Source organism: Centrocercus urophasianus, unplaced genomic scaffold, assembly GCF_019232065.1.
Source record: "Centrocercus urophasianus isolate 14NV4802_14NV808 unplaced genomic scaffold, USGS_Curo_1.0 seq_14, whole genome shotgun sequence".
NCBI lineage: Eukaryota > Metazoa > Chordata > Aves > Galliformes > Phasianidae > Centrocercus > Centrocercus urophasianus.
The window spans coordinates 45,344,032-45,356,988 of NW_024884586.1; the positions used below are offsets into that span (position 1 = coordinate 45,344,032).

The window sequence follows — 12,957 nt, forward strand, 5'->3', positions numbered from 1 at the left end:
GTACATCAAGTCTGTAATTCCAAGATTCTATCTGAATATATGCTAACCTCAAGTCTATCAACTCCAGTGTAACAAAGCGGCATCAGAACTCCTTTGTAGCAGGTATAGCAGAGTACGTGGACCAAAAAGTGAAAGCAGGCACTTGCGAATTAAGAGTGCTGCTTTATTTTTTCTTCCCCACACTGATACAGATCTGGAAGCTACAAAAGCCAGGTCTCACAGCAAGTTCTCAAACTGATTTCATTGTTAACTAGTAGTTACTTCCCAAAAGTATCAGTGCCACAGTTTTCTTCTTAAGGAAGAACACAGAAAAGCCACATAAAGCCAATGAACATTAAAAAAACTGTTCCATAAATAGTTTTGGGAGCCCAAAACAGGATTCATAATTCAGCAAGACCCACAAGTGAATACTTCTCAATCTTTTTAACACTTCTGCTCTTCTACCTTCTTCAGATTCCTTGGCTAACAGAAGTCTTGCAGACCATCACAGTTTTTTAGAGTCCATCCTAAAGATTTAGAGGCACACAAATTAACACTGGTGTAAGGCTGTCAGAAGTCAGACAAACTCCTCCTGCCAGTTCATTTCATTTACTCTACATCTGCAGTGATCAAGGAGTAGATATGAAGCTCTTGATATTCAAGAGCTTGTTCTCTAGAAGCCCTGTGACAGTTCATTATGGCAGTTCACAGCAACATGTAGTGCTAACAAAAAAAAAAAAAAAAGGATTTCATTTCTGAAAATTAACCCCTTAAGAATTGCCACCAGCTAAATTTGATCAGCCACTTCACATTTTCTCTTACAGAGAGAGATGCAAAGCATCTACAAGCTGTGCAACCCCAATGTCACCCCAGCTTAATGATGGACATCAGAAAACACTGCAGGAGTGTATCTGAAGTATTCAGTACACAAACCTAAGTTGGTTTTTCTACTTCCATCCCCTTCCCGCTTTCTAATAGAAGAAAGCATTGGTCTGTATGGATCAACCAGGGAATAATACTCAGTTCTACAAAGCTCTTCAACAGATGAATACAACACTACAACGCTTTGTGCCTATATATAAATATACGGTTTAAAGAGCAGTTTACAAACAATAAGGAGATGCTATCACTTCATTGTTGTATAGACAAACAACCATAAACAAGGGCTATGCTTGTCCTTCAGCACCCCTCATCAAGTAAACATGGTCTGACTTCTAGACTTCGACAGCACGCAGCCAGTTACAGTGAAGACTCCATGCTATAACAAGGAAAGTCATACTGGTTTTAACACCATAGAGAGGTAGAACTATCAAAACCACACACAAAAAGTCTTTATGTATAGCACAAGAGCAAGGAACCACCCCCCAAAAATCTGAGGCAGCACACAAGTTACTTGACCTGTACTGTTAGAACTGTCTTCAGCCAACAGAAAGAACAGCAAATGGAAGCCAGAGCTGCACACCCTGCTGAACTACTGCAGTCTTTATTGGAGTAGATCAATAACTAAGCTGCTCATGTATTCCTCAGCTCACTGCCTAAAGCTCGTCAGTCAAGCCTTCCAAAATCAACCAGTCGCCTGAATAGAGCTTAAGTTCTCCAGCTAGAAGCCAGGACCTTAAGCTTTAACAATGTAGACTGTTCTACATTAACTTAAAATTTGTCAAGTTGAAACATCAGTAATAGAAATACACACCCAGAGAAGACCAAAACATCACACTGTTTTAAGCTAAGAGCCAGCTCATGCAGTATTTCACTACCATTTAGATGCACTCCTCTGTGAGTACTGAAAGTTGCTCAGTCTGACACAGCTCCCACGGATTACAAGATACTGCATCAGAATCGACCCTGCCACCTTATTAAAAGCCTGGATGTGTAAAGTTCATCCAATTCAAGTATCAGACACTCAGTTACTTAAGCTGTATGTTCAGAGAACTAGCAAGCACAGCCTATTAGAAAACCAGTGGACTATTTAGGAATTGAAGATGCACTGCAAGAAACATTTAAGTGTAATAATAGTAAAATAATGATGTACTGAATAAAAGCCACCAGAACACATCCTGCTGGGAACAAGATACATACAATCAGGACTTCCAAGCCTGAAGCAGGATGTAAACAGATTGCAGTTTATGTACTAATACTCCAGTCTTATCTCAGATTTAAAAAAAACTTTAGAGAATGAGCACCTGTGCATCTGTCCAAGGGGCATATAATTGGTTACTCAAGGACTATTAGGCTGTTTCTTAGCAACCTCTGCAAGCTCTAATCAAGTAAGACTAAGAAAGGCCATTCAGCCTTGAAATGCCATGCCCCTTCCATCTAATGCAGCATTCTAGCTGCTGTTGGGAAGCACACTATTTTCAACCACAGATAAAATCCACGCCTAGTGTGTAGCCAAGTTCCTCTTAGCACTTAGCTAACAGAAGATTTTCACATAAGATGTGCTTTCTAAACTTTTAGTCAGTATCCAAAATGTGAGTTGTAGAAGTCAGTTTTCCTCCTCTTCATTCACAGTAACAGCTAATAACCATTCTTAAAAATCACCCTGGAGATAGAGTTTAGTAAATAAGCACAAGCTACAGCTCAGCTGTTAAACAATGTTTTGTAACAGTAAACCATTCTCTGGAGATAGTTATAAGAAATAAGTTCAATATCTAATGCAACAGCAGACATATCAGACTAAGAGCAAGCATTCATCTCAGTGTGAGTTTGTATCTAAGCCTTTGGAGATAAGATGCACCTATTGTTTTGTACATCACTGAACAGAACCCAGGCCACCAGACCAAAGGCATCTGAGTAATCTAAAACATAGTGACTTAGCTGTTCAGTCCTAGACAAGCTTCATTGCTTTTCTATATCAATGCACATATGATAGTCACCAATTAAGACTGTTTGCTAAGTTTCATATACAGGTTGTTTTTTCTCTTACATAGCAAGCAAAGGCACCAAAAGCCCGACTTGGTCACTCCTCTGACTCGAGATGATCTAGAAAAGACACCCACACAGCCCTATGTGCTCCCGCTGCTCTGTCCCTGGGCATACAGGAGAGGAAGGCTGTAGCTGTAGGACAGTCCCATTCTCCTCCTGTCTATATGCACCCTTCAAGTACTGGAAGGCCACAATGAGGTTCCCCCCAAAGCCTTCTCTTCTCCAAGCTAAACAAGCCCAGTTCCCTCAACCTTTCCTCATAGAAGAGGTGCTCCAGCCCTCTGATCATCTTAATGCCCTCCTCTGGACCCACTCCAAGAGCTCCACATCCTTCCTGTGCTGGGGGCCCCAGGCCTGGATGCAGTACTGCAGACGGGGCCTCACAAGAGCCGAGTAGAAGGGGACAACCACCTCCCTCTCCCTGCTGGCCACCCCTTTTTTAATGCAGCCCAGAACACAGCATGATGCAGCACAGGTGATCCCAGCCATCCACTCACTGGCCCGCTACCCAGCCACAGTGACAGGGCACATGGGAGGTGGCCGTATCATGTGTCACCTCCCACTCACAGGATGGCTAAACATACCACCCCAAAGCCACCAAGTCGATAACAGCAGCCAGCAGCGGCCAAAGGCCAACCAAACTTAGATACCTACTAACCAGGAGCCAGAGCAGCCACAAGGCCAACAAAGACCATCTGAGTGCTGAAGAGGAAGAGAACAGCAGCGCTACTGCAAAGGAGCAGCAGCAACCATCCTTTAGTATCTCACTTAGCACTAATGGGCAGAAGCACTACCAATGCACCCCACTCATTCTTTCAGCTTGTCACTCTGCGTTCAAGCTACTGCTCACAACTTCTTCCAGCTCAGTGGATACCAGCACATGGAACCGGAGCAACCCAAGGGAAAGTCAACTGGTGTGCGAGTTGTAAAGTGACCCTCCCTCCTCAGTAGGTTGAACAGCTCTAACTCCAGCAAGCCATGCAAATTGGACCCACACAGAGTTGACAAAACATCAGTCTTGTTTTCAGAAAAGGGAGGGAAGCTTTCAGGCATAGAGTAATTTAAAGCTTCTGCAGATGACTAAGTGTACGATGTGATCACAGCTGCTTTACGAACTTAGTTTCTAAAGTATGTTCATAGCATGTATTTCAAAGCCCACGCTTACACAAACCAACGCATACAGGAAAAACAAGTGAAGGAGTGAGATTACACAGAACAGGTAAATTCCACCCCTCTCACCTGCACACTGAAAGGCAAAAAGTAAATCACTGTTTACCTCGCACACCATCTGCCTTAAATACAACCTCATACAAGAGAAAAAAAATGTGTGGCAACTTATCAATGACAAGCAGCTTAAAACTACACAAAACCATTTTTGGCACTTCCTACATCCACAAAAAGTAATTGTTTCACATCATCTATGGCTTGACAGAAGATTAATTTTTTCATAGCTTCTGTGCTGGCAGCCAGTGAACTCCTAATAGCAACTGAAGCCTCATGATGAGCTGGATTTGTGCAGGGAATACAAAAGCAGTAGCACCAAACCCAGAAGTTAAATTCAACAGTACAAGGTTTCTCAACATCCAGACCAACAGATTTCCTTGAACTTCACAGGATCTCTCAGCCTACAGTACGAGACCATGGCTCAAATAGGCCAAATATCACAAGCCTGATAAAAACACATCCAATTATGGTTTTACCCCAACCACTATGTTAAAGATGAACCACATCATTTAAGATGAAAGCTACATGTTCTCATGTCTATCGCAGATCTTTCACATGCAGGCTGGTGGGTTGTTTTTTTGGGCTTGGGTTTTTATTCCTTAAGAAAAAACAGTAGCTGGAACATCTTCAAACAGCCCAAAGCAGTGCTACAAAGCTTCCATCATGTTGTGGTGAACGGAACACGCTCGGTTTCTACCTCACCTTCTTCTCCACCTCACATGCTCTAGCAAAAGGTAATCCCAACTGCTTTAACACCTTTGTCGTTTTCAGAGATGTGATGCCCACACCAGCTGTGTGCCTAAGAGCACACGGTACCACTGAAGCTGAAGTACCTTCTGGAATAAAGGTTAGAAAGTTGGCAAGAGGTGTAAGCACACCATTCAGTGTCCTGGAGGGAAAGCTACCTGCCTGCAAGTTTTAAGATTAGCCTCAGCTTTTCTAATAGGTAAGTGTTTACCTATTGAAGATTTTAAGGAGTATAAATAGAAGTGTTTTCCTTTTTGGTCATCCCCACAATGTTCATACTCCCTCCAACCCACCAAAGGTTAAGGTACAAAGGTTTAAATAGTTAAAATACCGTTCTCTAAAACACATTTATTCCGAATACGTAAGAAATTCCAGATTCAATAACAGCAGTGTATAAAGGATTAAGAGTGCAAAGAACCTTTCTGCTTCAAATTAGAAGATAAGATTTTCTACAGTTACATGAAACTTAAGTCTTTAGGCTTTCTATTTCAGGCAAGCTGCAAATAGTTGCTGGCACAGACAGCATGCCAATAATAAATCCCTTTTTCAAAGAGTAGTTCTGAAGTGCCCACCATTAAGGCCTTGATTCTTTTTTAGAGGTGACACCTGCAGCTGCTACTGAAATCAAATGGAATTGCTTCTACTCAGTACTGCTAAAGTTAGTCTCTAAAACATAAGCAGATGATCTTCATTTAAAATGGAACATGGCAAAACCTGCAAGCTACTCTGCATTTGCATAACCCCAAACTGAAAGGATATTTTTATGTAATAAATCATTCCCTCAAAATACTCTTCTCTGATCAAAAAGGTTTTAAGGCAAATACAATACTAAGCAGGTGAAAGCTTGTGATTCCATGACCTGCTTCTCCAAGACTGAGGACATACAGATTGAGAAAGCCCAGGTTCTCCAATCCACTGTGTTGTCTGTCCCTGAACCACACAACAGGCAGGGAATGACTCTGTGTGTGTGTGTGTGTATGCGCAAGGGCTGCAGGTGCTTCTGTAAACACAAGAAAGTTTGCCGTGCCAGTTACCAGGGCAGTCCCACATCTACCAACAAGCCAATCTGGCAGTCAATAACCCGCTCAATAACAAGCTCAGGGATAGAAAAGGAGATGAATATTAAAAAGAAAGATTAGCACTTTCAGCTCAGACTTCCACATGGGAAAAGAGGTAGGCTGCTGGCAAATAAGACACCACACATTTATGCAGTCCATCAACATATACCACTACCTTCTACGTTACTTTTCCAAGCTGACTTCCTCTGCCAACAAGAGGTTATACAGCACATGAATTGCACACCATACCAGACAGATTTTTACATTTGGTATAAGGTGATGCTCTTGTTGATTTCCCGCCCTCAGGTATTCCTTAGGACTGGGTTTGCAGTTGCTGTATTTATTTATTTTTTTAAGCTTCAGTAGAGCCAAGTACAATCATTTAGAGGCACACTGAGTATTTACTTGTGGGCTTCTGATCTTCACGATGAAAGTGTCCATTATGTTTCATTGGTACAACTGAATACAAGAACCCTTTTGAATGCTCGTGGTTTAGCTTTAACCTGCCTGATTTGAGCGCATCTGACACGACAGATCACCATCCAAGGTGACAGAATGTATGTTTACCCTACTAGTGAGCAAGCAGTAACCTAACCCAGAATGTTTTCATTATGAAGCCTCAAGATCCCGATCTTAAAAAGTGATGTCTGTGTTAAGACAGAAGGTAGACCAGTTGTAGCTCTACCAGCCAAACAAAAATAGCCTGACCATAGGAAGTGTGCAGTCTATCTAGTTCCCTGCAGGCTCCAAGGATCAAGAGAACTTACTTCAAGGCTAACTGCCTCTGAGGCCTAGCTGCTTCACAACATACACAAGTTTGCAAATTGGAACGATGGAGAGAACTTGATGCAGAGGACTATACTGAAGTAGATGCCATCTGAAAATACCAGAGCACTGCACCCATTAGGTAATAAAAGCTCTAAGGTCAAGTATTCCTGCTCAGGTCTTGGCAGGAGAGGGGGTATAGTTGCTTTCTAAGAAACCCAGCATTTACTGCTGCAGCCAAGTTATCCTTTCAACAGCTTTATGTCCTCGATGGTTCATATGCTGGTTTATGTTTTAGCTCAAGGCTGAACACTTCCAGGCATTTGGATGAGACTCCCATGTGGTCTGCATGCAGATGAAATTCACAGTCTGGATATTAAATGCACATAATTTCACTTATTTTCAACTACCTGAAAGTTAACAGTCCCTCTGAACTTGAGAGATAAGTACTATAACCACACTTTCAAAAGGGAAAGCTCGAGTTCCAAGAATATAAATACAACAAACAAGCTGCCTACGCTCTAGTGGGGAAGGCATGCTTACAGAGCAAGCAGCGAGGACCTCCTGAACATCAAGGAGCCCTTCCTCAGACACATACAAAGCCCAAAAGCTAAGCAGCCGATAAGAAGCAAGGAGAACGAAGTGAAACTGATGGCTTTCCTCCTGGCCATTGAGGATTGACTTATTTCCAAGTCCCCGAACTCTGTAGTTCACCTGCAGAGTTCAGAGCACAGAGCACTCGTGCATACGCTGCACTGTCAGTCACACCAGAGCATCAGAGGGGCTGAGAGGAGATAATTATGTATGCTGTTATCTATGATTTCAACAGCCACGGCTAGTCAGAACAATTCCTCTATATGACTAATTAACTGAAGTAATGAATGCCATACCAACACTTACAGTGCAGGAAAAGCTGCAAATTCCCTCAGGGAAGGAACAGGGTGGAGAGAAAAAACCACACAAACTCTACTTCACGCCATCTTGCAAAGATTATGAAAAACTGTTCTGCATGATACATCCAAGAGAATGTCCTTACCTTTAAAAGGTCTTCAAAACCAGCATTCCAAGTAACCCCTCCCTTACCAAAGCAAAAAGCTGAAATCCTGCTGCTATCCTGTTAACTACTGCTCTGCAAGCTTTTCCTGACTCAGATAGGACAAGGCACTTGAAGCCCCGGTGTCTGAACAGCTTTGTGCTAAAAAAAAAAAAAAAAAAATGCTTAGCAAGCCTAAGCTGTGCAAGTGACCAGAATTTATTCCTCAAAGCTACTTGGGACCTTCTTTTCTGTTTTAAAATTCACACAAACTGCAATTGCATCATCTGTTTGTTAATGACCTCAAAAGAGCATTAAGCTGCATGTTTTACAGCAGGAGGCAAAAGAAATGTGAGGTAGGTGGGTGAGGAAGACAGCTGTATTGTTCTAGCTGTTCCTCAGCCTCTCCCACTGCCAGATTTCTGGGGATGATGTATCCCAAGGTAGCAATTTTAAGAACTTTCTGGCAATATCCCAAGCTCCTCTTGCAAATCAGAGATCAGACTAACGATATTAAAGACGACAGGAAATCAGAATAAGTAGGATAACCTTCTCTGTACTAAACAGTAGAAGTCACTGAAGTCTGGTACTGCAGCTTTACAGAAGACAATAGTGTTCTTTAAGAGTAAAATCTGTCCTTTAACTGTAAACTTTCACTATGTCAAATCACAAAAAAAAAAAAAAAAAAAAAAACCAAAAAAAAACAGTGTAACAAAAAGGCAAAAATACCTTCCATGACTATACTTGCATTACAGCTGCTGTCATCTTGAGGAACTGCAATATCAAGCAGATGTCAAAAAATCCTCCCTCAAGTGATTTATACTTACATACTTCATATATCAGTATCCTTGGAGCTATCACCCAGAGGAGTTTCAGTAAGAAATCCATATAGACTAATGCTGGCTTCCATCAGGACTGGATTTCCCAATCTTACAAATCCAGTCCAGAACTATCAGGAGTGCTTCCGTGCACTAAAGCTAACTTGATTCACAAATGAAAAAACTGTGTCTATACTGTTGGGTTTTTTTCTTGTTTGGGTACAGAGATAAGAATAATCTTGAAATTGCCTCAGAAGTTGGAACTTCACCTGGGAACCAATCCACTTTAAAAAAAGTTGTTGAAAGAGCATTGCCTTAATGCTTAACCTATTTGCCCAGTCTATATGGCTTATGTACAGCTGTGACAAATGCTGTGCTCCCCATCCAAGCGAGCACCCATAATTAGAGATGAAACTACAACACAGAAGAGGGACTTCTTTCCCTAAGTGTATCTGCAGGCAGCAATACACAGACTGCTTTAAGACATGCAACTACTACACAGCTTATTTTTAGCATCAACGGTGGGCAGGGAGAAGGTTCAGTAAACCTTCCAGAAATCAGCCAGCCACCCACCAGACTGCAGTGGCACTGTTTAAATAAACGACAGGCTGCTCTGCAACAGCTGCAAAGCAGCAGTGGAGCTATAGGCATCAAAGTCTTCAACTCCTGAACAAGGCTCAGGGTGCATCGATATGAGTAGTAACAGCAGACATGGTATCGTACACTTAGAGACACAGCAGTGATCTACCTGTGAGATATGGGGCGAGAACAGGTAGGCTTGTGCTCTCAGGACTAGAAGAGTACAGAACAACTGCATTCCACAGCTGCGAGGTAGGGATGTGCTTATCCCAACACAGAGCCAAACAAAGGCAGCTGGGCTTCAGGACCACAGGGATTACTCAGCCCTCCTCCTGTTTTCACACAGCAGAAACTGGCAAATTAAAAGTGTGACTTAAGCCACCTTTACTGCCTCGTGCAGATAAAGTCTGGGGTACTACTGTTACCAAAATCTCCTACTGAAGCCTGTGATTTCACAAAGCCTGTCACAGACGGTCCACAAGAGGAAGAACACTCATTTTACTCTCAATCTTCACTTCCGAGCACAGCTTCAAACGTCTGTACAGCACTGACTATACCCATTAACAGCACCCTAATTTCAACAGGCACTGAAACAAAGGTGCTCAGAGTGCCCAGCAATCAGAACACGAGCGACCAAGCAGAGACATTAATCATCTACCCACTTTTATTCAGCCTAACTCGAGCAAAGCCCCAGCATCCAAAGAGGGGCTCCTGAGGTGTGCGAGCATCGGGTCCGCGACAGCACGGGAACTTCGGAGGGCCGCCCCTCAGCGCCAACGAGCTGCGCCCCTCCTCGCTCTCAGTGTTGGAGATGAGGACGCCGCGAGCCGCCGTGCGGTGTGCCAGGGCTCCTTAGATGCCGCTTCGCAGGTGACCGCCGCAGGTGCTGCTCCGACCTCGCCGCCCACAGCTGTGCCACCGCACCGCCTCCGCAACGGGGAGGAGGGGAGAGGAGACACGCGAGCGGCACCAGCGCCTCGCAAGCGGCCTCGGTTGCGCGCAGCCGAGCCGCGGGTCAGGTTTCAACGCCGGCCTTCGGATATCCTCCCCTGCTCACGTGCGGGGCGGCAGCTTCGGCCTCCGTCCCTACACAGGTGCGGGGCTGAGTGAGGGGCGCCGCCCTCCTCCCTCCGCGCACCCAACGGCGGCGCCCCTCCCACCCCCGCTTCAACGGTCGCCGCGGGGGCGCGCGCGCGCGCCGCCGCCGCCACCAACGCTCCCCTCCTCCTCCTTCTCTCCCCCCCACCCCCCCTCCTCAGGCGGCCCCGCCCGCGCCCCAGGAGGGGCGGCAGCTCGCGCCCTTCGCGAGCCGCGGCACGCGCCCCGCGCCGCGCCCCCACCTGCGCTGCGCGTTATGGCGCCCCCTGCTGGGAACAGCGCGCGCCGCCGCGCTCCGCGACTTCTCCGCATAATTAAATACAGAGAAATTAAAGCAAGGAGTTTAATTTTTTTTTTTTCCCCTTTCTTTTTTTCCTTTCTTTTTTTTTCGAAGCGTTTCCGCGCTACGGCGGCCCTGAGCAACACCCGCCGCACGCTGCGAGCTCCGGCAAGCCCGCAGCCCCGCGACCGCTCTACGTGCACCGCGACCTGTTGCACGGCCCCCGCCCGCCTCGCGATTAAAGAAACGCGATTAAAAGAAATGACAAAACAAGAACAGCAGAATGAAAAATAACGCCGGCGAACAGCAGAGCCGGAGGGCACCTACCGGCCAGGCGTACTGGAACGGGATGACGATCCGCCCCGTCTCGGGGCTCCTGCCGCGGGGATGGTATTTGTCGCCGTTCAGATAGAAAATATTCCCTCCGAGTACCGGGGTGGAGCCGGAGCCGTAGCTGCAGGGTCCCCCCATGGAGATCTTGGCCTGGTACTCCTTGAGGCACACCTTCACATATGTGTCGCACTCGTCCCGGCCGCAGTCCCGCTCCGGGGGGCTCTGCTCGCCGTCGCAGCATTCCCCGTTGAACAGCTCCCCGTTGACATTCCGCACCGAGTTAAGCTGCAGCTCGAAATAGCCCGTGCCGCGGGACACCTAAAAATAAAAGAGCCGAAGGGAGAACGGGGCTCGGCAGCGCAGCGCCGGGGCGAAGGCGTGGGGTTGCGGGTTGCAGGTCGGGGAGGGGGGAGGGGGAGAGGTTGGAAAAACGGGGCAGAGCCCCCCTACCTGCACGCGGGCGGCCAAGAACAGCAGCAGCAGCAGCGCGGGGCCGAGGGGGGCCGGGTGCCGCATGGCTGCAGCTCCGCGCGGCCGCCTCAGAGCAGCCCGCCGAGCCCGCAGCTGGCGGCATGGGCGGCGGGGGGGCCGCAGGGCATGGGCTGCCGGCGGGGCCGCCCGGAGCGCTCCTCCGCCGCCGCTCCCCTCCCGCGGGCTCCGCTCGCCCTCTATGCGCCTCGGCTCCGCGGACGGCCAACAAGTAGGTGCCGGAGTGACAGCTTCATTACCCATTCGCCGCCGCGGCCGCCGCCTTCATATTAATGAGGGGGACGGCCCGGCCCCGCGGCACGGCGGGTGGGGCCAGCGCCGGGCCCGCGGCGGCTCTTAAAGGGAGGGAGAGCGGGGAGGGTAGGGGGGGATAGATGGGACTCTTCCCGTTGTGAGCCGTGGTTTGCTTCTGCCTCGCCGGCTGCGTGCGGAGCCGTGGGGCTGCACGCACGATGCGAGCACCCGCACTCCCGTGCAAGCAGGTGGGGGCTGTGGAGGAATAGGGTGCTCCACGCTCATGTACGGTGAAAGCGTGGCCGTGGAGGAGCGTGCACGGCGCAAGCTGCAACGCTTACACGCACCCCACCTGCCTGCATAGCCGTGGAGAACATGAAGGAGCCCTTTGTGCATCCCGCATGGGATACGTCAGGTCCGTGTGCTGATGTTTGTGTGCAAACAGCTGGGTGGCCCTGCATGGCTGTGAGAGAGCACCAAGGGTGGGTGTGCCTTTGGACATAGGAGAGCACGTGGGAAATGTGTGCCCACACTCATGTAGGAGCACCTAGGGTGCATGCACACGTACTGATGGTGGAGTGCTTGGGGCGGGTGGGTGCACCCACACAACTGCAGGAGCTTGGGCATAACTGCAGAAGACTGCACAGAGTGGGATCGCCCGCAGCTGTGGAGGCGTACAGATGCTGTGTGCACACGGAATGAGATTGGTGACAGCAGTGGAGCGGTGCATGGGGTGGGAGCACCCTGGCTGTGCTGTAGCACTCACACTCATGTCAAGCCTCTGGGCTGCTAGGAGCCTTGAATTCACTGGGAGCATTGCAACACATGGTGTGGGAGCAGATGGCTGATGCTGGGCTCCTGCCCTTCTCCAGCGGTGGCTGAGGCACTCGGTGAGCACGCAGAGATTTTCCCTGTGCTTTAAGCGCCCTGTGACTCTGATCCCTGCTGACAACTATGAAAGCTGTGCATCCAGACAACTGCACGCTGCAGATACGCTCCTAAAGCCCAGTTCTATGCTGAAGACCTCACTTTCCCTTCTGCTTCTCTCCCTCCCCCTTCCCCATTTTAACTCCGGAGCACTGCTCATACACCAGAGTGGACAATTGCAGAATAAACAGCTCTGAAATCAAAGCCCTGTCGTGTTCCCCTGCTCCCAAACCTTTCACAGACCCCCCTGCCCATTGAGCTCCTGTCCCTTCAGCAGCCAGCCGGCACGCTGCTGCTCCGCTATTCAAGGCCAGCATGCAGCTGCAGCCCTCGGCCGGGCTGACACAGCAGCAGCTGCTCGCTGCATGCCAGCTGGCAAGCCACGAGCCCCAATCCTCTTGTTCGCCTGCTCCCCTCGCCTTTCTGCTCCCCACCTACGGACCTGATTCTCCTTTCCCATTCACGGCT

The 12,957-nt window shown here is 47.9% G+C and overlaps 1 protein-coding gene across 1 annotated transcript in view; it reads right to left on the reverse strand.

Annotated features, from left to right (window-relative positions):
* The window catches only part of JAG2 (jagged canonical Notch ligand 2), a 60,119-nt gene extending 48,548 nt beyond the window's left edge, over window positions 1-11,571 (reverse strand). The window contains exons 1-2 of the mRNA XM_042814827.1: window positions 11,290-11,571; window positions 10,834-11,157 (exon numbers count right to left, since the gene is read on the reverse strand). Coding sequence (XP_042670761.1) covers window positions 10,834-11,157; window positions 11,290-11,571 — 606 coding nt within the window. The remainder of the gene's footprint in view (window positions 1-10,833; window positions 11,158-11,289) is intronic.
* Window positions 11,572-12,957: the final 1,386 nt, after the last annotated feature.